The sequence below is a fragment of the Dinoponera quadriceps genome, unplaced genomic scaffold (genome assembly GCF_001313825.1).
Source record: "Dinoponera quadriceps isolate SergipeBrazil2010 unplaced genomic scaffold, ASM131382v1 scaffold1395, whole genome shotgun sequence".
Classification (NCBI taxonomy): domain Eukaryota; kingdom Metazoa; phylum Arthropoda; class Insecta; order Hymenoptera; family Formicidae; genus Dinoponera; species Dinoponera quadriceps.
In genome coordinates, this window is record NW_014556488.1 from 748449 (window position 1) to 772134 (window position 23686).

The 23686-nt window shown below is 37.8% G+C and overlaps 5 protein-coding genes across 6 annotated transcripts; 3 read left to right on the forward strand and 2 right to left on the reverse strand.

The window, feature by feature from the left end:
- The first annotated feature begins 226 nt into the window (after positions 1-226).
- Positions 227-2843, forward strand: LOC106747662 (Williams-Beuren syndrome chromosomal region 16 protein homolog). Its single transcript, XM_014625407.1, has 8 exons — positions 227-709; positions 788-1045; positions 1119-1413; positions 1491-1663; positions 1745-1906; positions 2102-2229; positions 2317-2448; positions 2577-2843. Exons 1-8 carry the CDS (start codon positions 604-606, stop codon positions 2652-2654), a joined length of 1332 nt encoding a protein of 443 aa, XP_014480893.1. The 5' UTR covers positions 227-603; the 3' UTR covers positions 2655-2843.
- Positions 2844-2937: 94 nt separating this feature from the next.
- On the reverse strand, positions 2938-7242 carry LOC106747658. The gene is made up of 15 exons (XM_014625400.1): positions 7176-7242; positions 6841-7030; positions 6562-6724; positions 6260-6438; positions 6003-6152; positions 5589-5746; positions 5171-5514; positions 4901-5012; positions 4686-4821; positions 4454-4593; positions 4164-4361; positions 3857-4000; positions 3569-3729; positions 3261-3492; positions 2938-3079 (listed from the first exon to the last, which is right to left on the reverse strand). The coding sequence occupies exons 1-15, from the start codon at positions 7213-7215 to the stop codon at positions 2946-2948; spliced, it is 2481 nt and encodes an 826-aa protein (XP_014480886.1). The 5' UTR covers positions 7216-7242; the 3' UTR covers positions 2938-2945.
- Positions 7243-7995: 753 nt separating this feature from the next.
- LOC106747566 lies at positions 7996-11855 on the forward strand. The gene is made up of 15 exons (XM_014625207.1): positions 7996-8029; positions 8119-8305; positions 8414-8673; positions 8799-8954; positions 9116-9268; positions 9400-9570; positions 9657-9838; positions 9927-10153; positions 10231-10373; positions 10447-10647; positions 10781-10906; positions 11015-11160; positions 11336-11537; positions 11651-11726; positions 11846-11855. The coding sequence occupies exons 1-15, from the start codon at positions 7996-7998 to the stop codon at positions 11853-11855; spliced, it is 2274 nt and encodes a 757-aa protein (XP_014480693.1).
- Positions 11856-11981: 126 nt separating this feature from the next.
- Positions 11982-17695, reverse strand: LOC106747656 (nuclear pore complex protein Nup133). The gene is made up of 21 exons (XM_014625397.1): positions 17621-17695; positions 17292-17557; positions 17083-17181; positions 16621-16960; positions 16204-16521; positions 15868-16038; positions 15661-15790; positions 15395-15580; positions 15135-15294; positions 14882-15050; positions 14644-14803; positions 14393-14505; positions 14193-14299; positions 13894-14110; positions 13668-13811; positions 13377-13578; positions 13131-13290; positions 12853-13048; positions 12571-12765; positions 12255-12477; positions 11982-12188 (listed from the first exon to the last, which is right to left on the reverse strand). The coding sequence occupies exons 3-21, from the start codon at positions 17175-17177 to the stop codon at positions 12055-12057; spliced, it is 3420 nt and encodes a 1139-aa protein (XP_014480883.1). The 5' UTR covers positions 17178-17181; positions 17292-17557; positions 17621-17695; the 3' UTR covers positions 11982-12054.
- Positions 17584-23671, forward strand: LOC106747657 (valine--tRNA ligase). 2 transcript variants are annotated; one of them, XM_014625399.1, is made up of 18 exons: positions 17584-17924; positions 18307-18477; positions 18592-18719; positions 18806-18970; positions 19080-19281; positions 19406-19694; positions 19780-19904; positions 19987-20132; positions 20237-20444; positions 20541-20714; positions 20830-20951; positions 21054-21162; positions 21250-21552; positions 21641-21964; positions 22071-22229; positions 22325-22528; positions 22606-22881; positions 23301-23671. In XM_014625399.1, the coding sequence occupies exons 1-18, from the start codon at positions 17760-17762 to the stop codon at positions 23529-23531; spliced, it is 3501 nt and encodes a 1166-aa protein (XP_014480885.1). In that variant the 5' UTR covers positions 17584-17759; the 3' UTR covers positions 23532-23671. The 2 variants fall into 2 exon arrangements, with proteins under 2 accessions (XP_014480885.1, XP_014480884.1); XM_014625398.1 differs by lacking the exon at positions 23301-23671 and adding an exon at positions 22979-23102 and having other exon boundaries at positions 17585-17924.
- Positions 23672-23686: the final 15 nt, after the last annotated feature.

Here is a 23686-nt window from a genome sequence, read left to right on the forward strand (position 1 = left end):
CACCGAAAGGACCCGACGTTGAGGCGACGCGTTGCTTTTATTGGCGCGTGAACTCTCATGGCGCGTCTCCAAATCCGGCAATGCGAGTCGTGTCCGACTGCCATTGGGCGCGCTCTGAACCAGTGCTGCGTCGTCTACGGGCTCTTCTCTAATCCATGGTCGTACCCACGTGCGCGTACAGTCGGACAAAAAAGTCGGATAAAAGTTGTCCTATTCCCTAGATATAGTGATATCAAGACCTTCAAATTTCGAAGCATCGCCTCTGAATATTCATGCATCATGACTGCCGATTATTCCGGCAAGGATGCTCCGAGGCAGCAGTCGCGATGCGCGAATATTCGAAAATGATGCAATGCCTGATTCGCAATTTCCGATATCACTATGCCTAGGGAACGGGACAATTTTTCTGTCCGCGACTGTACGTGCCATGCGGGAATATGGCGATTGTACTTAAATTTGACGTTGCCGGACGAATGTTCGATTCACGGCCGATTTGAAAAAGGACCCGAGTTATCAGGACCGTTTCTTCTGTATCGAATGCGCCGTCGTTGGCTGCTACGCCGAGATAGCGTGTGATTTTCATCGCGAGCAATCGAGACGGAAATGTTCGGCACGGGACGGAATTGCTTCAGACGAATGGCGAGGGGCGTCAAAAGTTTACATTTACAAAAATCCAAGGTTCAGCAGACCAAAACCAAAACTATACCAAGTTAGGAAATATTCATGCAAAATGTTGCGTCAAGGAGCGACTGATGCGTTATTTATATTAAATCCGTGTTGTTTGTAGTCTTTCAATATCCGATTAGCCAAGAGGGTGAATACAGAGTATACGTGTGGGGCCTTGCTCACCATGGCGCTCTCGGGGAGAGTTTGGTGTTAAGCGAGAAGAAAATTTCAGCTACCAAGAGACCAAACAGATTGTCCTTTGCAGAAAAGCATAAAGTGGTAAATATCGCCTGTGGATACGGTTTCACAGCTTATGCTGTACTATCCTCGGACAAAAACATTGTTTATGGCACCGGCGTAAACACAGATTCGCAACTTGGTAAGTATATTTTTTTGCTTCCTTCCTTTATTAAAAACAAGAGGGACACAAGTTTGCTTCTTTCCTATAATAGGTTTCCATAAAATGGATCACAAACAGAAAATTCCTGAAAACATAGTGTTTCTCCCAAGGCCGATAAATTTGCCACTTCAGGACAACAAGACGAAAGTTTTAGACATGGCTGCAGGTAGAGCACATTTGTTGATACTGACTACAGAAGGTTTGTTCACGCTGGGTAATAATGCGTATGGCCAATGTGGTAGACCAATTATAAAGAACGAAAAGTATGAGAAAAGTATGATTGTTCATCATATACCTAACATTAAGGGACACAAGATTACTGCAGTAACGGCTGGTCAAGATCACAGGTATAACAATGTTTCATGTTGTACGCAATGTTAATGAATTTCCTAACATTGGTTTATTAATATTCTTGTTAATACAGCATGCTCTTGACAGAAGCAGGTGAGGTTTATACATTTGGATGGGGTGCCGATGGACAAACAGGCCTGGCACATTATCGAAATGAACATCAACCAAGTTTGGTTAAAGGTGATCTGGCAGGGCAGCGCATAATAAAAGTTGCCTGTGTTGCTGACTGTGTATTAGCTCTTAGTGGTATGTGAAAAATGTTCAATGGATTAGAGAATTTAAAAAACTGTAGTTAGTAAACTAAAATGAAAAATATCACCTGCTTAGACAGAGGAAAAGTTTTCGGCTGGGGTAACTCAGAATATGGACAGTTACCAATTAAAAGCGAGAATTTCCAGATAAATATTGCCACGGAATTAGATGGGTTTCAAGATTTAGGACATATTGTAGATATTGCAGCAGGCGGATGTTTCTGCATGGTCTTAAATGGTAAGAGTTAATGTATAATTTATATTACATTAAATTGAATAATTAATTATTTTAATCATTATTATATCAACACTTTTTGCTTAAAAAGCTAGGCAGCTTGGAATTTTTTGTGTGAAATTCTGTAAAATATTATCTGTTAATCATAATTTATCAAATAAACCTAGAATCTCTCTCCACTGTGTAACTGTATTATAGATGCTGGCAATGTCTATGTATGGGGATATGGTATACTAGGACTTGGACCTGAAGTAGAGAAAAAATCGAAACCAACACAGATCCCATCTACATTGTTTGGCAAAAATATATATAATCGTGATGTCAAGGTAATTAAAATAAATCAGCTTCGATTTAAAAATATTTAGAACTTACTTTTTACACACTTCATCTGAAAATTTATTCTTTATGCGTAGGTGACAAAAATAAATTGTGGGACTAGTCAACTAGCAGCATTGACTAACTCGGGGGACTTATTTATGTGGGGTGTTAATAAATATGGATGTTTGGGATTAGGACACGATAAAGATCAATTTTTTCCTTTAAAGGTAACTCCATTTTATACGTGTATTTTATACGATACAAAAATATAAAGTATAGCAGATACATATTATATAAATGAACACATGATATATAGCAGTTTTATATGCAACAATTTATTGCTTTCTGTTAACAGGTTTCAGTAGGTGCTCAAGTAAAAAAAGTTGCTTGTGGAATAGATCATACAGTGGCTCTGTGTAAACCTTTTATTTAAAGAGACACAATAACCTTATATATATAATATTAATCACTAATATTATATGTATATTAAATGCTGATTTATGTACGATTGCGAGTTTACCTAATACTTCCCTGTTTTAATAGTTTTAACTTTGTATATAAAACTAATGTGTATGACGCTATATTACTTTTTTGTAAAAATGCAATATATGTGTTAAACATACGATATGTACAACTGGTTTGTAATTCTGATTTAACTATGCTAAATGTCGATGATTTTGATTTTACTTGTCAAAATAATTTATTAGCATTCTTGTATTGCACATTATGAAAACACATAAATTATACTTGTGATTAGAATGATGGTGTTCAGCAAATTTATACTTGCGCTACTTGTGCATACCAAATTCTCATAGTTGACGGTGTATTTCATCATGTTTTGGAATTTGCAAAATTGACCTACAGAGAAAATATAAAAGATATATCAGGAAACAAAGAATGTGAAGCATAATCACGCAAAACAAAATCAACCAGCATCATTTAGTATAAAGTTATAAACACATTTAAAGAAATACGTAATGTTAAAAATTATAGTTGCAGATATAATTAGTCACTTAGATTCAAATTAATCACAACTCACCTGTGCACTGATAGGAGGATCCGACTGAAGAATTGGCAAATACTATCATGTAAAACGGTTTGCAAGAGTGTATGTACTCGGCTCCATCACACGAAAATGAAACGGTATATGCATTTTCAGACAGTATCATGCACTCTACATTCTCACCTTTTGAAGAATCAGTATTTATAGGTAGTCGTGATGTGCATACTTTCAGTGCACCCGATGGTGTGCCACTGATAGATTGCTCAATCTGAAATTTATTTAAAGCGTATCCGTAAGGCATTTTCTCAATTACATGACTTATTTTCTCAATTATAAAGACTTACTTTAATTGTCGAACGATGCGACGAATCCCTGGAGAAGAAATAATTGGGATGCATCCTGTAAGAAATAGCCATATTTGGCGCGATATAACCGTCGAATGGATTAGTAGACGCGGCGGGGGTATAATTAGCTCCACATGCCGTATTGATTAGACGTTGAGGGACTGTAATAACATATATATATAGTAAATTATAATATAACATAATAATGCATAGTAAATTATATTAAACATGGTAGAACACAGAGGAAAATAATACGGGCCTCTACACAGTGAGTTATTTCATACCTACCTTTTCTTATTTTTGAAACTAAATCAAGGATTGTTGGCAAAGCTCCGTTCTTTTCGTCTCCGGTGATAGAAAACAAATTTTCTGCGTTTACGTAATCTAACCATCTGTCTTTTGATCTATAAGTCAGTATAAATACTGTGGCATCTGCAACAATGTAATCAGGCTTGATTTTAATACGTTAAATTTGCAATAATTTTGAAGATTACTGCATATGTTTTTAAGATCGATGATAATATATTTGATATACATACATAATCACTTGCATAATAAATAATCCATAATATATAATAAATAATTCAAACATTACCTGGCACTTGTTCCTGCATCCTCTGAAGCTGTTCTTTAAGATACGGCATATCGGGATCAGGAACAGTCGATGTATATGGAATAATTAAAATTATGTCGGATTTTCCATTTCCAAGGGTGCTACGTTCAATATCTAATTTTGTCTTTTGTATAATTTCCAATTTCTCGAGTGTTTTGCTAAGGTCGAAGCCACTGGTAACTGAGAAAATATGAACCCTAATTATGCCGCTGCTGTTGTTCGTTGCAATATTTCTTTTTTGCGTGTTTTTCACGTATTTAAAATATACATACCGTTTTTATAATTCGTTTTATTATAATTAGCAAAATCCAAGATATCGTCGGTGGTGTTCATCATAATACTACCGTCACGAGCGTTGATTATGGTAAACTGACTGTTGTACGGATTTATCTTCATATTTTCTAGCAAATTTCTAATGAGAGGAAAAGACTTTTATACATCTTTCGTATATTGGTGTTACTATTTATTAAGTAAGGTGACTTTCCATATATACATTATACTTACGTAAGGATTGGTCGTATTGTCTCGAAAGGCCATGTTGTATCGAGAATGATTGTCAGGTCGGCCGAAAGTTCAACGGTATCTTTGAAATAACCCGTCGTCGTCTGTTCACATGACAGGTCATCTTTCAAGAAAGATTCTGAAAATTATTAACCGGTTTAAGTATCATCGCGTAAGAATATTTTAATTACGTAGGAAAAATGAATGCCAGTACTCACGGGCATTCACAGATAGCACGTCCGCAGCTTCCTTCGCAAACTCCTCGATTACGTAGTCGTTTAGCGTAGCTATTTGTAAATCTTCTTTCAAGGCCATAGAAGCGCTGTATGTCTGCAAGATAAAATATTGGAACGCAAATCCATTATACCGAGATACAGACTTAAAGCTTTCTAATTTTTCGATACTTCTCTGATGTTATTTTTCCCTTTTTATTATTGTGATCAGCTAGATTTAATTAGTTTCATAGATAATATCGCATCACATCGTACCTGCGCAAACATCGTCTGAGATGCGTTGCTCGTCATTGTTGTAAATAATATCCCTCGGTTGCACGCTCTAATCGAATGGTCAAACAATCCATGAGCACCATAATACATTTCCAAAATCTGCGATAGTTTTAAAGTGGGTACTCTCGAATACAAAGTCTCGATCTCATTGGCTAGTATTAATCCGTCGAAATTTCCTCTAATCTCCGCTGTTGTAAATTCTAATGAATTGTTAGACTTGAGGAAGTACCAATGGGGCTCAGCCGATGAATTCCAATTTCCATTTGAACCTATTGTCAGTTTTTGTCCCACGGGGCCTTGTATCAAGACAACTTCGGCCAAATCTCCTACAAATACATATCACGTAGAGAACTTCTTCGTAAAGCAATCGTATACATTTGACGAGCATTGCGATTCTTACCGGCTATAGTCGCGATCCACTTGTTATTCACCAACAATTGCGACATATTCGGCTTCTTTTGCGCGGCATGTGGAAACACCTCTGATAATTTTACCGTTTCCGGTTGTAATCCAGCGGCTATACCAGCGATTACTGACCCGATAGAGACAGAACCCCAGCTGTAACATACTCGCCGGGATTATTAATCAGTGTTGGGTAATAACTTGTTAATCAGCTGAAAATTAAGTTAAAAGGTCGATAACTTGTAACTTGACTAAATTAATTTTATGGGCCATCAACTTTTAACTTGGTTAAAAATAAAAGTAAACTTACCCAACTTGCTATTAGTTGGTTATAAATTATATAATATAAAGTGAATTCTAGAGAAATAAGCATACGCGTATGTGCCGAAAATACGATAGAAAATCTACATACTTCGTTTTTATAACGCCATTCTCCACAGGACAATCGCTGTACGGCGGTAGGGACAGAATTTGAGCGGCTTTTGGATGGTTCGGCGGTAACGCTGGATATAACGCATTCGGATCTTCTGTGCCAGTTTCCTTGTGGTTTATCATACCATCACTATGCGCGATAAAAAATTTTTTAGATACCGCACATACAGAGTTCTATTCATCATGTTTACACGTGAACTACTATTACTCCATATCTAGTAATGCTATTACGCTTACATCTGCTCGGGTGTTAATGTTTCTACGTCATTGATATTTAAATTCTCTTTAGCGGGACGTTCGCTGATTGCTCTCCTTGTTCTTCTTCTATACGCGTTATTCGTTACTTTACACACCACATTTTCGTCGCCTCTTTCAAAAATTTCGATTGAACCGGACAGCATAAAATGAAGAGAGCACTGTAAGATGATAACACGTATCAGGTAAAATTCCATAAAAATGTGCACGGTGTCTTTGCGAACTAAAGTTGTCACTTATTTTCATAATCTGTGCAGCGAAGAATGAACTTCTATTCAACTCACCCTTTCTATATCGGTAAGTTCGTCATTAAGCTCGGAGTCTCTCTGTGGTATAAAGGTAAGTATTCGTCTAAATTTCGCGTCCTGTTCAAGGAGTGGAGCATAGGGCGACACGCCGGGTTTACTCGGGACGTTTGGATTTCCTACTATACCGTCTAGGCGAAATCTACAATGGTAAAATGCGCCAATACGCTTTATACGTTCGTTTTCGCGTGAAAATGGATCTCTTATCACGCCAGAGAGAGAGAGAGAGAGAGAGAGAAAGACGGTGTAAATTTTTACTTGTGCATAATCCCGATGGTCAATCTTCGTAAATCCATGTCATTGGAATCTTCAATTTTACGGATTAGTGCGATCAACGTGTTCAAGGTATGCGGAAATCTATTGTCCTTCTCCTGAAGGAATTTATCGTCGTAACATTTTTGAAGCTCCGGCGGGACATCCCGGCGTAAGATTTCTTGCGCGGAAACGCCTGGAATATATTTATTTATTAAACTCTATTAAACTCTATAAATCAAATAAAGATACGTACAGCATTATATCAACTATAATATTAAATAGCGATAGAGAGACACATTAATATATCATGAAGATCTTTACAATAACAAGTTATTTACCAAGAGTAACGAAGATAATCCAGGAATACCACTTAATCATCTTGCGACTGCTACTGAAAACGAGAGATTCAGAGTTTTATAAGTACTTTTTTTTAGACGCGCTCTTCCTACTCTCTATTAATACTGAACTCGAGAAATCCTTCGGAGCATATTTAAAAATGTAAAACTCACCCACTACTCAGCGTTTTTGCTTTCTTTATGCCGGGAAGACACAGTATCCATTCAGTTTCACGTAACAAGATAGTACACCACACCTTTTCAGAGACATAGTAACAGTCACCATCATCACTATCAAAAGATAAGATATGATATGTTATGAGTAATGCATCCCCCTCCCCTCTTTGGTATCTAAAGATGACCTATTGCGATTACGATCTGTATTAGAGAATATTACGGCTATATATTTTATAAATATTATAAGGATAATATTAGTAGCTCAATCGTAAAACCACATAGCTGTTTCGTGGTCTTTCGCGTGCGGTCATTCGCGTTGCCTCAAATAATCGTATGTACGAAAATTTTGCAATTGAACTCTAAAATTGCAATGCGACGTGGTATCGATAAATATAATTGTGTACGCACGGATGTTTTAATTCGGTCGAAAATCTAACGCGACGACAAGGCCATAATTTAACTTCTGAGACATAAAACCACCTATGAGCGTAGAGCTACGCAGTCCAAGTTATCTTATCAGTGTTAAAGTAGAACATGATCTTACTATATCTTCTCAAATGTGAATCATTGTGCATTGTACGCTGCATCAGGTGTAACATGAGCGTTATAGAGTGAGATGCTGTAAAAACTCTGGTCAGTGGTGAAGATGCGTTTTTTCATAGTTTTGCTAGTATGTTACGGTACGTTGACAACGAACGCACTCGGATACGTGCAAGATAGTGAAAATATTTGAGAGTATATAAAAATACCCTCTTCCTTTCCTTCCCAGGAGTACGTTCGATAGAATCTCATCTCAGTATACCGGATGATCTCAAAGAATGTTACGTGAACGGCAACATGCAGAATTTCCACCTTCCCATGAATATGCGCGTGTTACTAGACATCATCCGCAAAGCGGAAAAAGATTCTTACAGCACGATGGATATAAGAGCGATGTCGTCGTCCTTGCTGCATAGGTACAACCTTCTAATGCGTGTTGCTGTCAGTTACGAATGTGATATGAATTTTATACTTCGTATGTGTACCACACATCATCATGTATCGCTTCTCTTCGCGTAAAACAGATTTAAATTCGACGGCGTCGAACACTATGAGAACATACCGCCGCGCGACGGGGTACTTCCCTTTGGGCAATCTGGAAAGCAAAGCATGAGGAACAGATTAGTGAAAGCATTGGACCCGGGGAAAGCTGAAATTTTCCCGTTTGACGCGCTCACAGCGATAGAACGATGCACTTTGCACCATGCGGTCTCGAATACGATTATGAAGGAAAATTCACGTAACACGGATCTATCGTGCGAAGAAATAGGGCAGAAACTAACGAGTAAAAAAGATTCATACATATATATATATATATATATATATATATATATATATATCTGTGCACCTGTTGCATGCGCATCATTCATAAAGATAGTATTTCAAAGCCGATTAAATTAATGTGCACAGCCAAATCCCTATTCCTTGATCTGTGGAACTGTCCGAAAGAATACGGAGTAATTCTCACTCCATACGGAACTATCGCCCCAGGTGTTATCATAGCAGCTATCGCTGCTTCGCTTCAGCATCAGAGTATCGCCTTAACTGACATATACAACATCACCGGTAATGTACACACACACACACACACAAGCTGTTCCTGCGACAGAATATTTCCGGATTTGAATCCGTCTCGCACGAATCAAGAGCGAAATTGAAACATTAACGCATATAGTAAATAAGCATTTGCAAGACGATTTATATTATAAAAATGCATTCTGTTTCAGAAAGACCCGGTATCACGGATAGCATGGATTATAACGAACTGGTTGATTTCGTCTTACCGAGAAGCGAAATGATACATGACAAATCGATGTCGTACCTTCCTCTGCTCGGGTTAAACGTCAATTTGGATAATATATGGCTGACCACGATCGCGGGTGAATTATTTTAGACGACGAGCTCTTTACGTATATTCCACTTGCGTTCAATGTTACAGCGTGAAGCTGAAGATAACGAGCTAGAATTTGATGAAGTACAGATCATCAAGCGGAATATTACGTGTTTCCAGGTGATCTGGCGGAAATGGTGGTGTATCAAGGACCCGTGTTAGGCGCTGATATGGAACTTGGAGCTGCTGGGTTTTGGAACAATACCATGCGGCCCCAGGTTTATTACCTAAAAAGTAACAGAGACAACTATCTTGATGCCACTCGTGCTGACATAGTTAGCGACATCGACGGTATACCGATACGTTTGCAATGCTCCGTTACGATCGAAAGATTCGTTTGCAAATTATATACATCTTTTCCAACTTCTGATTCACAGGTCTGATTGTAGCGAGTCACGTGGAAACCTTGGTAAATGACTTCAACAGTCTTCGTTTGAGTCAGATCCTTGATATGTATTATTCGGGCGAGGGAATAACTGTGCGTGAGGAGAACATTCGAGTTTGCGACAGGAAAAACGCTTTCCCAGACGCTGTGCCGAAGACAGTTTTGTACGAACAGGTGTTTACGTTCGCTTTTTACGAATTTGTTTGTACTTCCAAGGTCAAGCGACGTGAGTTTCATTAACGTGAATATTATATGTATACAGACGTACGCCGCATCCGACATCCTGGCCTATTACAGCAGCATCAGATTCACATCTCCGGAATTTTTCAAGCGAATGGTTGACCATGCAATCGACAGATTTTCCGTTTACGCCAACAGTCATCTATTGACGGAAGTTCTCTGCAGGGACAGAAAACAGTATCCACGAGTGGAGGCATTAATCGCATTTGACGGTGCTTGGGCGAAAGAACAAACGATGGATTTCTTCGCGTAAGTCGAATGCTTCAAATGTTTTGACGTTTAATCATCTGAGAAATTTACTTTAACTTCTACTCTTCTCTTATCAGAACATTGATAGAGGATTTGGATATATCGATGTACGGCTCGAAAATGGGTATCTTACACGGCACATCTGGGGAATGGTTGCTTAACGTAACGGAGAGTCCTAGTCTTGCCTACCATGCTGTGTCTAATTTCTCAAAAATTTCGTGTGAGTTTCCTCACCTGTCAAATAAATGTTATTATTACATCATTACGGTTTATGTCACGCACAGTTTAAACAGGGCCTACGCATTTAAATCTTCTGGTGACCATGAATGCGGTGTATAATTACTTGAATGAAACATGGGAAACGAAAGGACAGCAACATACGATAGGAAGCTTGGGGCAAGTGGTGATAATATTGGCTCCGATAACTCAGATATCTGAAATAGAACAAGAGACGATTTTGAAATTATTGCGAGAAATAAGACATCATCATCCTGGTGAGAGAACAAACAATGCATACTTGTTTTTTTTTTCAATATTAATATTTTCCCACACGTTTTCTGTACTGACAAAATTTATGTGTTTAAAATAATTTGATAACGCATAGTCTAGATTTTTGTACCGTTGCAGACGTAAGCATTTTATATTACGTGTCGGAAGGCCATTCTGAGACTTTCCAACTTTTTATATTATCGGAACATGATCGTTTAATAGTCAGTCCTTATATCAATACCATTGGTGAATTTTTATTGACAAGTAAGTATCACGAACACAAATTTTCAAACAAGCGCTGATCGTGTGTTTGCACGTACGATATATAGCACACTTATATGCGCAATACATTATTTACTCACCGTATTTTAGTGCCACGGACTCTAAGACCAATAACAAAAGTTGCAACCAACTCTTCAGTGTTCCAAGATGAAACGGAGGACTACATAAGTCCTTCCGAATCAATTACGTACATGTTGCATCCACAGCATATTGACGCAAAGAAAACAACAATCGCAGTTAGTATTTCCAAGGAATCACATCAGTTTTTATCCCCTGTCGTAAAATCCGTGAACGATGAATGTGAATTTAAAGCTTTCTTCTGATTCTGTGAAATTTGGCTGTCGGTGATACAACATATTATTTGTCAAACATCTTGATATCACGTACATAATTCATTAATATTTCTACCAGGTTCATAACTTCGGTTATGGAACGATAGAAGTTTGTTTGTGGAACCGATTTAAAACAGGCAACAATCAGGAACATATGACATGTCGATATCTTGATACACATCAAGCTATTGATATAGTTGACAACTTTGTATGCACGGATGCAGGTTGTCCTTATATATATCTTCGTGTACAAAATATTACTTCCTACAAAAAATGTGCAGGTAAGATTCACACGCACAATAATTGTATCGATAATAATAAAGATTCTTCTAGTTTCTCTATATTACATAAGTTGCTATTCCTTTACTTACATTTTACTTATTTCCTACTCCAGAGATAGAATGCAAGTTACCAAATCAAGTGAGGTACATTGTAAGGATGCAAAATTATGAAAACTCAGCAAGCAAAATGTTTATAAATATTTTCATACTTTTTGTACAATTAATTGTATTTCATATATAATACTTATATAAATACTTATATAAATGTAACTAAGGGTTTTGTTAATAAAAAAATTTAAAACTTGTAGGAAAACCTAAATATCTTAAATATTATCATATTTCTAGTACTTTATTACAAATAAAAATATATATTACAAAAAAGAATAAACCGTCACGTAAAACGTTGCAGATGATTTCGAAGTAAAATTCGATGTAATCCTGACGTCATATTCGTAACGACATATTTTATTGTGTATAAAAATACAAACTGTAGCTGTACTTACAAGTATCTTCCGCGTTAATAATTTCGATAAGCGTATTCATAAATTAACTTAATAAGAAATTGGAAGTTACTCGATGCAGCAAGTTCCTCAAGTTCTGATTCTTTGAGAAGAACATCGACTGATGGCAAGAATTCTTCCACTTTGCCGCCTGCACAGCGAATATGCAAATTAGTATTATATCAGTATCATCGGTATCTCATTAAATATAGCTTACCCATGAAGTATACAAGATCCATTAATTTGAAAAACAGTGTCTCCTGAACTTGTTGCTCAGGATTCTTTTCTACGGTGTTCCATTGATTCCGCCGAGCCGCACGCGCCCAAATTTGCAATCTCAAAGACAATTTATCCTCCTCTTGTTCCACGTAATCGAGCAAATCGAGAGCTTTTTTGAAATCATATTCGTTGGCTATGACGTTTTCATTCGAGGTATACAACTGTTTAAATTAAACATTACAAAAATCCAATCTTTTGTCTCGCTAGATAAAAATTATATAATAATTGAATTACTATTAAGAGAGCATCTGTACCATGATTAATTCTCTTGGTGTGAGTACTCGTAACTTCTCAATGTCGTAGCCATATGTTGTGAGCACTTGAGCTGGTAAATCTTCCTGATAAGCTATGAGCGCCAATTCATTGTCGATCATCTTCGCACTGTCCACGACTTTATTGTCCGGCTCGTCCGAGGCAAGTAAAGCCAACTTGGCTAACGAGAGTATCGACTGTAATTAAAAATCAATTAAATATACAAATTACACAATGTCCGCATATCGTTTATTTGCATCATTGACGTGTTTAATACTATCCACCTTTTTACGAGTAACCAGCTCAGCTTCTTGAACAGCCAAGGTATGAAGTGTATTGGCAGCGAGTCGTAATTCATCGGTTAGAGCCGCTTGTACCCAGGACAAAGTGGGATGTTCCGACAACTTCTCCGTTAATTCTGCAGTGCCAGCACGTCTGCATCTTTCCACTAACTGTCCTTGACGTCCGTCTTTTACATACCTATTAGGAGAATAATACATGATACACGCAAGAACACACGTATAAAGTTTTCACGATGCAACAATATTACGGATGTTCTCACCAGGAAAACAAAAAGCCAACGAAATCTTGCGCTGAAAACTTTTCTATGTATCCGTCAAGCCGATTTTTATTGTTAGTTAACTCGCAAATTTGTACAAGCGATGGGAAGTCACAATATTTTTCGGCAAGCATAGCAGCGTTGTCGTACTGTTCTTCCTTTACTGTAAAACACGTTTGTACGTTAGCAACGAGAGAGAAAACTGTGAAAAGTACGTGAATAATCAAGATAATATTAAATGTGTCTTACTCAGTGGCTGAATTAAATTAGTGCGATCTGTCTCGTATTGCTTTAAAAGAATTTCGAATTTCTCAGTGCCACGAATGCTCTCCAAGTGGCATTTCCTTCCATCCAGTATCAAGTCGATAAGACTGACTAACTGTTCGTATAGTTCGTTTCTAACGGCGGAATCACTGGTCCCTGTTACACCGTGTTTGGTAGTGATGCTTTGCTGTAAAAAATTACGTTAAGATAAATTAGAACTCTCCAACCATTAGGACATTCGAACTCGTAGATTAAAAACATGAAGACGACACATACCATTGTGTTGAGACAATTCCTCAAGCCGTGTTTACCCGGGGACGCTGTCCAAGGAAGGTACTCCGTTATTACATTTGAACATTTTGCAGGAACAAAGCGTTCAGCGTTATATTGGCGGTATTTCACTACTTCATGTAATACGGCCTATTTTAGTGGAAAGTAAACGAAGAGATCAAAGTAAATGTTTGTAAATGTGAATTTTTTTACCACTGTCTTATTGACTCACCAATAAAATAGAATTAACTTGCATAATGTACTGTCCGACTTGTTGCAACGGCCTTTCAGATTGTGTGACTTCATTCGCTTTATTTATCAAAGTTGGCAGGAATAAATGTACCGTGCTCACTTCGCGGAAAAATATATCGCGCGCTGTAAGTTCATCGGATACGTAGGCTTCTGGCCGCAATGTTTCATCTATCACTGCATCTATAACCTCTGAATATCTAAAACAACGTATACAGTAGAAATAAAATATTAAAAAGTGTCATACATTAATTATATGATATATATATCAGAATCTCGAACCTATTTTGAAGGTTGTATATAGTCGTTGCTGCAATTATTTTCTCTGCATATTCACCGAGCACATGCGACGTAGACATGATGGTCCCTCTGTACGTAACTGCGCAGAACTTGAATAAAAACAGATTAATAATAAAAACAGATTAATGTAATTAAATTACTTAAATTATGTGATACAAGAAAAAAATATTATATTCACGTACTCTACTCCATAAATTATATTCCTTCAAGAACTGCACGAAGAGGTCTAACGCTTTTTGTTTTCCTTCCAGTTGATGAGGTATTTGCATAGAGGTGACCGCATTTACCGTTATTGCTATACAAAAATTTAATTTGCAAACGTTACATATTTCTCAGTGGACGTATTGTATAAAATACAGTAGTTTGGCCGATATATACATTTGAGAGATTTATGTGAAACGTAATAAAATTTCAACAAGTACAAGTTACTCACACAGATCCCTGTGGTTCGCCCATCTTGGATCATTTGCTGGATAATCGTCGATCAAGTCTTTCGCAACTTTCAGAATGAGTGTGTCGAGAGTAGCGTCGATATCCATTACTGGGTCCTCTTGCAGAGGGAAAAGTTGAGAGAGAATCTCGTCGCATTGTGCCTGTAAACATTGTGAGAAACGTACATTAGCTTGTAACAAGCATTACGGAATATCCATTTCCTCTCATCTGCAACGCGCCTTATTTTGCCGCAGACTCAGGAGAAACGCGGTGCGTAATTGCGTCGCTCCGTCGGAACTGTAATACATGTCCTGAAGTTCCTCATTGCTTATCAGAGGGGAAAAATTCTGTGCCGCTTGATTCGTTTTATAGTTAAAGTCCACGCTAATATTGGCGTCCGTGTATCCTCTGCAATTTAATCACATGTACAGAAGGAATAATATGTATGTTTAATGTTTACGATTGTGCAATTGTAAAAGCAAAGCTACAAACGTATTGAAATCTTGGGTCGCAAAGTCCACTGGTGTAATGGACACTAAGCCAACGCTTTTTGTGAATAACACAGGAGTTCCTGAACATAAAGCACCGCCTAATATGCTGTCTTCACCGCCTCTCACCAGATCGATTTTATCTTGGTCGATTTCAGACGCGGCTGTAAAGATTTTTTCATATTTGACGATACAGAATATTTCTTTTTTTTTTTTCATCAAGAATATCGTACTGAGCTTAGAAACTCTCATAAATATACTTACTGTTAACTACAAGCACGTTATACTGATTATATATAATCGCCTCCCAGCCAGATAATATGAAACGATAAGAACTCAAGGTTGACTCTATCATCTCCATGTCGTCGTCATAGAACAGCGGGTCAACTTGGACTTTTATAAACCATTTAAACGTATTTGACAAAACTGTGCCGGCTAAAGGTATTAATCCTGTAAAATAACATGACAAGTGGATAACAACGTATCGTATATCTTGTACCTTGCGCGAGCAAATTGACTTGTAACTGTACCAAGTGCAAAATGTATTTGAAGAGATATATCGGCGTAATAAGCTGCCATTAAAAGGACTATCCCTTCATCGCATGTCTGCATATCGATGAACCACGTATTCATCCTTTGAGGATTACACGGGCTTGATTCCTGAAATATAGTGCACATCAGTAACACTTTCTGCGTTTTGTATTTGATGCTTCATAAGCATCTGGATATGCACATACCCAAAGTTTCCTCTGAAACGTTTGCGAAACGATGTGAGTAATATCTTCATCGAATTCCATCTTTTCTTGTTCGTTGTGAGAAAAAAGCCAATATTGTAAGGAGGACCCAGCAAGAATAAGCACTCTTGAGCCTCTTTCAGTTAAAGGTGTACATGTAACTTTTACTAATTTCTGTGAAATATGTATGTGTAAATATTACAATAAAATATAGAAAATGGATTGTGCACAATATCCATTTTTAATAAAAAGAAACAAGGCCAGATACATATTTTTTAAAGTATCTCTACAATTCTGTATAGAATATATATGGTTATATAATATATACAAGAAAAATACCGTTTCTGCAACAGGTGATTGCGGTATTGCCCCAAAAATCAAGGAGGTCATTCTACGACCTATGCCACCAAGCCATCCTTGACTTGTTCGAAGTACTTGGCAAGTGATAGTGTTTTTCCCATTGTTGAATTGTGGCTGTAAAAGCGCTACCGTACACGTAGTTGTAGCTAGAATACACCCATGGCTTGGCACGTACATAAGACAGTCGACTTCCTGTCCCGCAAGTTCCGCGCTAGTTTCTACAGAAGATCCCTCATGTGCCACACTTGCCCAGAAACGTACTACGCCTTCTGGTGACACCGCCATGCAACTAGGAACCTATTAAATAAAGATACAAATAAACCATTGATTGTTTCTATGAAACATTTGAAAATACAAGTGCTGTTACAAGCAAATAATTAATTTTGATTTCAATACCTGATGACCAGGAAGTAGCCAGACTGCTATACAATCCGCCTTGTGAGCCAAGTCACTCTGAGGTAGCAATAACTCACGACACTGAGTTTTAAAGGTTCTTCTTTGCTTAGGATCATGAATGGTAGTTTTGCATTGCCACACGAGTAGCTTGCGACCATAAACAAGCCAAGCCCAGCCATCAGTGGATACATTAACACTGACAGCTGTATTCCGATCCACGAATGTTAACGCTTCAGTGACTAGTACTGGCAGTGAAGAACCAAAGCTTTCAACCGTGTGACTCGGTGTTCTGCATATTGTCTGTACAGATTGATTGGTGCGTCCGGAAGCACTTGCTGCACTGAAATCAAAATGCAACATAACCACATGAACAATTGTATTTTTATATTGAGTTATATACTAGTCGATTATGTAATATACACAACAGGATCATGAAAGGATCATACATGCCAGGAAACTTACGAACTATTCTTCTTCAACGATTGAACTATCGACATTCGTTTTCTAGGAGAGGCTATCGAACGCCCTAACGAACCACCCAAGCTTGTGCGATCCATTCTTCTGCGTTTGGGTTATTTCAATAATTTTTATATAAATATAAAATTATAATATATAATTAATATAATATATAATTAAATTTCAATAATTTATATATTTCAGCCTCTTTTTACCTCCTAACTTGAGTTACACCTATTGGCTCGATTTGAACTGTCTGATATTTTTAAAGTTAGGTTAGTCGAGTGAAACACCGGCCGCCTTACTTTTATCGGTTTCAGAGTCTCCGCTACGGGTCGCCACTTCCAAAAAATCATCGTAGTACGACTTCACGACAAGTCAGGCACCTTTTTTTATTTTCAAGTAGTACGACTTTACGGTTTTGAAGAAACGTTTTGTTCTGACGCTTTTGTAGTGCGCATATCGCACGTAAAGGATATAACTGTTCAAAGATATGTGATATATGAACACACTTGAAATCTGAGGGTGAATTCATTTCTCTTACCTTGTAGTATATGCTGCAATCGTGAGGAACGTTTGTCGGTAGAGCATGTGGAGTAGCTTAGCAACTTTGAAATCGTTTTCGTAAGCCGATTTGCTATCTGAACATAAAACAAGACGAACAAATCTTTCGACGCAGAAAAATGGTCAATGTGAAAAACGATGAAGTTGTCGCGGAAGACGGCCCTCAAAAAACCGCGAAGCAACTGCAGAAGGAGGCTAAGAAATTGGCCAAGTTGGAGAAATTTAAGCAGAAACAGGAAAAAAAGGCAACTGAGAAGTCGGTGAATGCGAAGGAAAAACCGGAGGTAAGAGATGCACGTAAAATTAATATCTAAGTGTCTTTGATTTATCAATATCAAGTTTAATGGTTCTACACTAGTGTAAAATTGACTGATAATTATGTGATCCATATGGAGCCTCTAACACTTGTGCTTATTGAAGAGAATTTCCACTGATCTGTAGTTGGTTTAACTTTTTGTCTTATTCTGAATTGAGTACAAACAGCAATAATCAATGGAAAATTCATATATAATAATAGATATTTGTACATATTTTTAGCAACTGTATAAAGATTATTAGAATGAGATCCCCAGGACTCAATTAGAGTCTATAAATAATTGGTTATTTATAGGCTTTGTATAATTAAACTCCGTTTATTTGAGATCTTATATGTTTTATGTGTCTTAGAAAAATGATAAGAAAAAGGAGGTTACATCAATCCTTTACACTATGGATACATTACCTGGTGAAAAGAAAGATATTGCATGTTCCTTGCCGGATACGTATAGTCCTCAATATGTAGAAGCTGCATGGTATGCTTGGTGGGAAAAGGAAGGTTTCTTTAAGCCGGAATATGGAGTAAGTAAACATGACAGATATGTAGCCATTGTAATATTTAGGAAACATTTGAAAATTTACACAGGTACAATTATAAGATTAAAATTTATTTAGCTGTGTATTAAAATCTTATAGGGAAAAGATATATTGAAGGAGAATCCTAAAGGAAAATTGGTAATAATAATGCCACCTCCTAATGTGACTGGTTTCTTGCATCTTGGACATGCTCTGACTAATGCTGTAGAGGACACTATTGTCAGATGGTAAATTATATAATTTTTAAATGATAATTGTTCTAAATATACAACTCAAATGACTCGATTGTTTCATTATCATTTAATTCACTTAGGAACCGTATGAAAGGTCTTACAACACTTTGGATACCGGGTTGTGATCATGCTGGTATCGCCACACAAGTGGTTGTGGAGAAGAAACTTTGGAAGGAGGAGAAGAAATCTCGTCATGACATTGGAAGGGAAGAATTTATTAAGAAAATATGGCAGTGGAAGTTTGAGTAAGCATGAAGTCATAAATGAGATATCGTGCGATTTATTCAATTTATAAAATATATGTCTCTGACGTAATAGTATTCGATAAGAAAATTTATTAGGTTTATTTTTCAGAAAGGGCAACAGAATTTATTCACAGTTGAGGAAGATAGGCAGTTCCTGTGATTGGAGTCGTGTTTTTTTTACGATGGACCCTATGTTATATAGAGCTGTAATGGAAGCATTCGTGCGTCTGCACGACGAGGGTATCATTTACCGCAGCAATCGTTTGGTCAACTGGTCGTGTGCTTTAAAAAGTGCTATATCAGATATTGAAGTGAATATTACATAGATTTAACTAAAGTTTCTTTACCTTTATCGCTTAATATGTTACATTCAAACACATTAATATTTAGAGAGACCAGTGGGAGGAGTTATGCTGAAAAGTGTGCATTTTTCAGGTTGACAAGGTGGAGTTAAGCGGTCGGACTCTACTTTCGATACCCGGCTATGAGAAGAAAGTGGAATTCGGTGTTTTGGTATCATTTGCTTATCAGCTCATCGATTCCGACGATAAGATAATAGTAGCAACCACCCGTATTGAAACGATGTTAGGAGACACCGCTGTCGCAGTGCATCCGAAGGATAGCAGATATGCGCATTATATCGGAAAATATGTTCGACATCCATTTTGTGACAGACGTATACCAATTTTAGCGGACGAATTCGTTGACATGGAATTTGGCACTGGTACATACATGATGATCTTATAGATCGGTGAAAGGATTGAAAGTAGGGCGATTGCGAAATTAGATTGTAACGTGACCGTTCGTAGGTGCTGTAAAGATTACGCCGGCTCATGATCCCAATGATTATGAAGTAGGGAAAAGGCACGATTTACCGTTCATAAATATCCTTAATGACGATGGATGTATCGTTGGAGATTACGGGAAGTTTACGGTATTATATTTCACATGTAACTTTTTACAAGCATATGCGAATATCATTGAAATATAAATTGAATGCATTCTCCGTGTCGCAGGGAATGAAACGATTTGAAGCTAGAGCGGTTATCCTTGAAGAATTGACCAAGAGAAACTTGTTGATCGACGTGAAAGACAATTCAATGGTAATACCTATGTGCAGCCGATCCAAAGATGTCGTTGAACCTCTCATGAAACCGCAATGGTGAGTAAAGTACGCGTATATTCTCTCTCGTTTTTGTTGGTTTCTTTTTTTTATGTATAATTTTGGTTAATCTTGATTTAATCTTATTTCCATATATGTTTTAGGTACGTCAAATGCGATGAAATGGCTGCTCAAGCTAAGGAGGCAGTAGCGACGGGTGAGTTGAAAATTATCCCGCAACAATATGAGAAAACTTGGTATCTTTGGATGGATGGCATCAGGGATTGGTGCATTTCGCGTCAGCTCTGGTGGGGTCACCGCATCCCCGCATATGCAATCGAGCTTGTTAATTCTTGCACGAGCATGAACCAGGTGATTTTCAAGAAATAAGAAATATTCCAAGACTTGTATTATATTTTTTCGATTAAGTGTACTCATTCGTAATTACCGAAACGCGATTGTATGTAGACAGGTGAAACGTACTGGGTGAGTGCACATTCCGAGACCGAAGCCAAAGAGAAAGCGGCTAAGAGATTAGGCGTTGATGCAAGCGAGATCATAGCGAATCAGGATCCCGATGTGTTGGACACCTGGTTCTCTTCCGCTCTCCTCCCGTTCTCTAGTTGTGGTTGGCCGGATCAAGTACGTACTATATATGTATATATATCTTTTGACAATTTCTCTGAGAAAAAGAAATTGTTTCATGAACTCGAAGTAAAATGAAAGCGTAGCCTTAATGCCGGAATATATTGTTCAGATTCCAGATCTGAAGGCGTTCTATCCAGGTACGCTGCTGGAAACTGGCCATGATATACTTTTCTTCTGGGTTGCCAGGATGGTTTTCATGGGACAGAAATTACTGGGACAATTGCCTTTCAGGTATATGTCGTGTATTTCACGTATTACATTTATACATATAATCATCACGAAGGAGTAAAATGAACGATCCGTTGAGCGAAATTCAATCCATAAATCTTACAGGGAAGTGTATCTGCATGCTATGGTGAGAGATGCACACGGAAGGAAAATGAGTAAATCCTTGGGAAATGTAATAGATCCTATGGACGTGATTAAAGGAATATCACTGGAAGTAAGTAATAATCTTTAACACTTTGATATTATATTTTAATATTCATGATATTTTTAACATTGTGTTAAATCGTTTCTTTCCCTTCAGGATCTTCACAAACAACTGCTAGATTCGAATTTAGATCCGAAGGAATTGAACCGAGCACGAGAGGGTCAGAAACGTGATTATCCACAAGGCATACCGGAGTGCGGTACGGACGCTTTGCGATTCACTCTCTGCGCTTACACTACTCAAGGACGTGATATAAATCTTGACGTGCTCCGTATACAAGGATACAGGTTCTTCTGCAACAAAATTTGGAATGCTACCAAATTCGCACTTACTTATTTCGGGCCTCAGTTCAAGTACGACGCGAATCATACGTCTCGTGAACGTAACACGAATGATGATGTAAGTTGCAATCGAAATATTTTTCGCGAGAATACTTCGTTTTCCATGATAGAAGGAATCGGACATTTGACGTTTTTTTTAATGCCAGAAACGACATAATAATTCAATCGATATTGACACGGAGGGGACATGGTACAGCAAGTGCCATAACTGGGATTTGCATCAACCATCTATTCAAGGAGCGATAAATAATTATTTAGCGGACCACCCGTACCTCGATGGTTACACACCGACGCAACTTGATCCTGCGGTTCATCAGTTGTTAAAGGATTCAAATATTAGTTCTGTGAATTATCCGCATCTTAAGCGTTGGTACGATCATATTGAAACGTTCACGGACGCAGAAAGAGCCAGATTTGCGAAGGTGGAAATGTTGAAGAATATTCAAAGGAGAGTTGAAGATACGTTTGAGGTAAATACTCCGTTTGTGCGAGGTGTATCGTACAGCAAGCATTTATTAAAAAATACTTATCAGGGAGGAGGAGAAGTTTTTCTTTTACACACATCTGCTGTTACAGTTGACTGACTTGAGTGAGAAAGATGTACACTTATGGATGTTATCGAGAATCAGTTACGCTGCCAAGGCATGTAACGAGGCACTGACGCAATATGACTTCGCGTTAGCCACTTCTATCTGCCATAATTTGTGGTTGTATGAAGTGTGCGATATTTATCTGGTTAGTATCACAAACTTGATAACATGTAGCGTGTTATAAAAGTAGAAAGAGTATACACCGTATACGTGCTTGCATGAAACGATTAATGTTCCTAGGAATATCTTAAACCAATATTTCAAAGCGAAGATAACGCGGCCAAGTTAGCAGCGCAGAAGGTATTGTTCAAGACAATAGACGTAGCGTTACGTTTACTCCATCCGTTTATGCCGTTCATAACGGAAGAGCTCTATCAACGTTTGCCTCGCAAAAAGCAGATGTATCCGAGTATATGTGTCAGTCCGTATCCAAACGTCGCCGAGGTAATTTATTACGATTCTGATGTTCTGTTCTTGAAATATCGACTGCACGTTCGTAAATACACGGATTATATTTTCAGTGCCCTTGGCGAAACTACGAGATCGAGGAGGACGTGGAATTCGCGCAGAAGATAATCAGGAATATCAGATCGACTCGTGCGACTTACTATTTACCTAATAAGACGAAGACCGACGCATTTGTCGCGTGTCGCGATCCAATTTTGAAGAAAAAGATCGATCGATACAAATCACTCATAGACATCCTTGCGTATTCCACCCTCAAGATGGAGGAGCCGCCGGCAGGGTGTGAGATCATCACCGTGACCGATAAGATTCAAGTGCACCTTTTACTCGAGGTAATTATAATACATTGTATTATCATACATTACGTATGTTCATCACATTAATCCTTATTGTAACCATACGTGTTTATTATACTCTTGTATTTCACAGGGCTTAAAGCTCCTGGATAGTCGCCGCGGATTCGTGACGTCAGAAGCGTGAAAAGTCACATTAAAAAATCTTACGTACCACTATTAAATTAAATAGAAATCTCAATAAAAGACACGTGAAATTACTTCAGTATATTGGTAAAATGTTCCGGCTTCTTTCCTTTTCCCTCGACAATACAAGTATTCGTCTTTGTCTAATTCAGCACGGAAGAGAACCTAATTGCATTTACCATGCGGTAAGTAAACTGAACTAAGTTCTCATACCTTCCACCACATTATGGCTGCGCTACTGTCAACGCGGACTTCTCGGCTGCGGGACCAAGAGAGCCTTAATTGACACGAAGAAAGAATTGGAGAAGTTGTACAAGAAAAAGGAGCAGCTGGATGAAACCATACAGAAATTGAAACACGAATCAAGCATGCCCGATTACAACGTAAAAGTGCGTCTGCCTGTTCGAGAAAGCAACAAGGAAAAATGGTCGAGAAGCGAAGGCGAATTAATAGGAGTATTCGATGCAACGGCGATTCTACAGGCTAGGTCTTGTTCCAAATAATATTTCTAGGAAAAATGTCCTCTAAATCCGTTTTAGACCGTAATTATTACAATTTATTCAACATCCGATGAAAAACGAAATTTAGTTAGAAACGTTCCAATTGTCACTGTGTTGTATGTTTCCCTTGTTCAAGATTTCGCAACAGCGTAAGATGC

What these genes read in the sequence shown, in the direction of transcription:
- LOC106747657 (XM_014625399.1), top strand. Translation starts at nt 17,760, where the DNA reads ATGGTCAATGTGAAAAACGATGAAGTTGTCGCGGAAGACGGCCCTCAA. An exon ending in GAGATTACGGGAAGTTTACG is followed by an intron (nt 19,905 to 19,986) that starts GTATTATATTTC and finishes TCCGTGTCGCAG; the next exon opens with GGAATGAAACGATTTGAAGC. An exon ending in GTTGTGGTTGGCCGGATCAA is followed by an intron (nt 20,715 to 20,829) that starts GTACGTACTATA and finishes TATATTGTTCAG; the next exon opens with ATTCCAGATCTGAAGGCGTT.
- LOC106747658 (XM_014625400.1), bottom strand. Translation starts at nt 7,215, where the DNA reads ATGATTAAGTGGTATTCCTGGATTATCTTCGTTACTCTTG. An exon ending in ACAATACGACCAATCCTTAC is followed by an intron (nt 4,594 to 4,685) that starts GTAAGTATAATG and finishes TCCTCTCATTAG; the next exon opens with AAATTTGCTAGAAAATATGA. An exon ending in CGCATCGTTCGACAATTAAA is followed by an intron (nt 3,493 to 3,568) that starts GTAAGTCTTTAT and finishes AATAAATTTCAG; the next exon opens with ATTGAGCAATCTATCAGTGG.
- LOC106747662 (XM_014625407.1), top strand. Translation starts at nt 604, where the DNA reads ATGTTCGGCACGGGACGGAATTGCTTCAGACGAATGGCGAGGGGCGTC. An exon ending in ACGGCTGGTCAAGATCACAG is followed by an intron (nt 1,414 to 1,490) that starts GTATAACAATGT and finishes TTGTTAATACAG; the next exon opens with CATGCTCTTGACAGAAGCAG. An exon ending in CTGTGTATTAGCTCTTAGTG is followed by an intron (nt 1,664 to 1,744) that starts GTATGTGAAAAA and finishes TCACCTGCTTAG; the next exon opens with ACAGAGGAAAAGTTTTCGGC.
- LOC106747566 (XM_014625207.1), top strand. Translation starts at nt 7,996, where the DNA reads ATGCGTTTTTTCATAGTTTTGCTAGTATGTTACG. An exon ending in CAAACGATGGATTTCTTCGC is followed by an intron (nt 10,154 to 10,230) that starts GTAAGTCGAATG and finishes TTCTCTTATCAG; the next exon opens with AACATTGATAGAGGATTTGG. An exon ending in TTCCTACAAAAAATGTGCAG is followed by an intron (nt 11,538 to 11,650) that starts GTAAGATTCACA and finishes TTCCTACTCCAG; the next exon opens with AGATAGAATGCAAGTTACCA.
- LOC106747656 (XM_014625397.1), bottom strand. Translation starts at nt 17,177, where the DNA reads ATGGATCGCACAAGCTTGGGTGGTTCGTTAGGGCGTTCGATAGCCTCT. An exon ending in AATCACCTGTTGCAGAAACG is followed by an intron (nt 16,039 to 16,203) that starts GTATTTTTCTTG and finishes CATATTTCACAG; the next exon opens with AAATTAGTAAAAGTTACATG. An exon ending in AGCTGGTTACTCGTAAAAAG is followed by an intron (nt 12,766 to 12,852) that starts GTGGATAGTATT and finishes TTTTAATTACAG; the next exon opens with TCGATACTCTCGTTAGCCAA.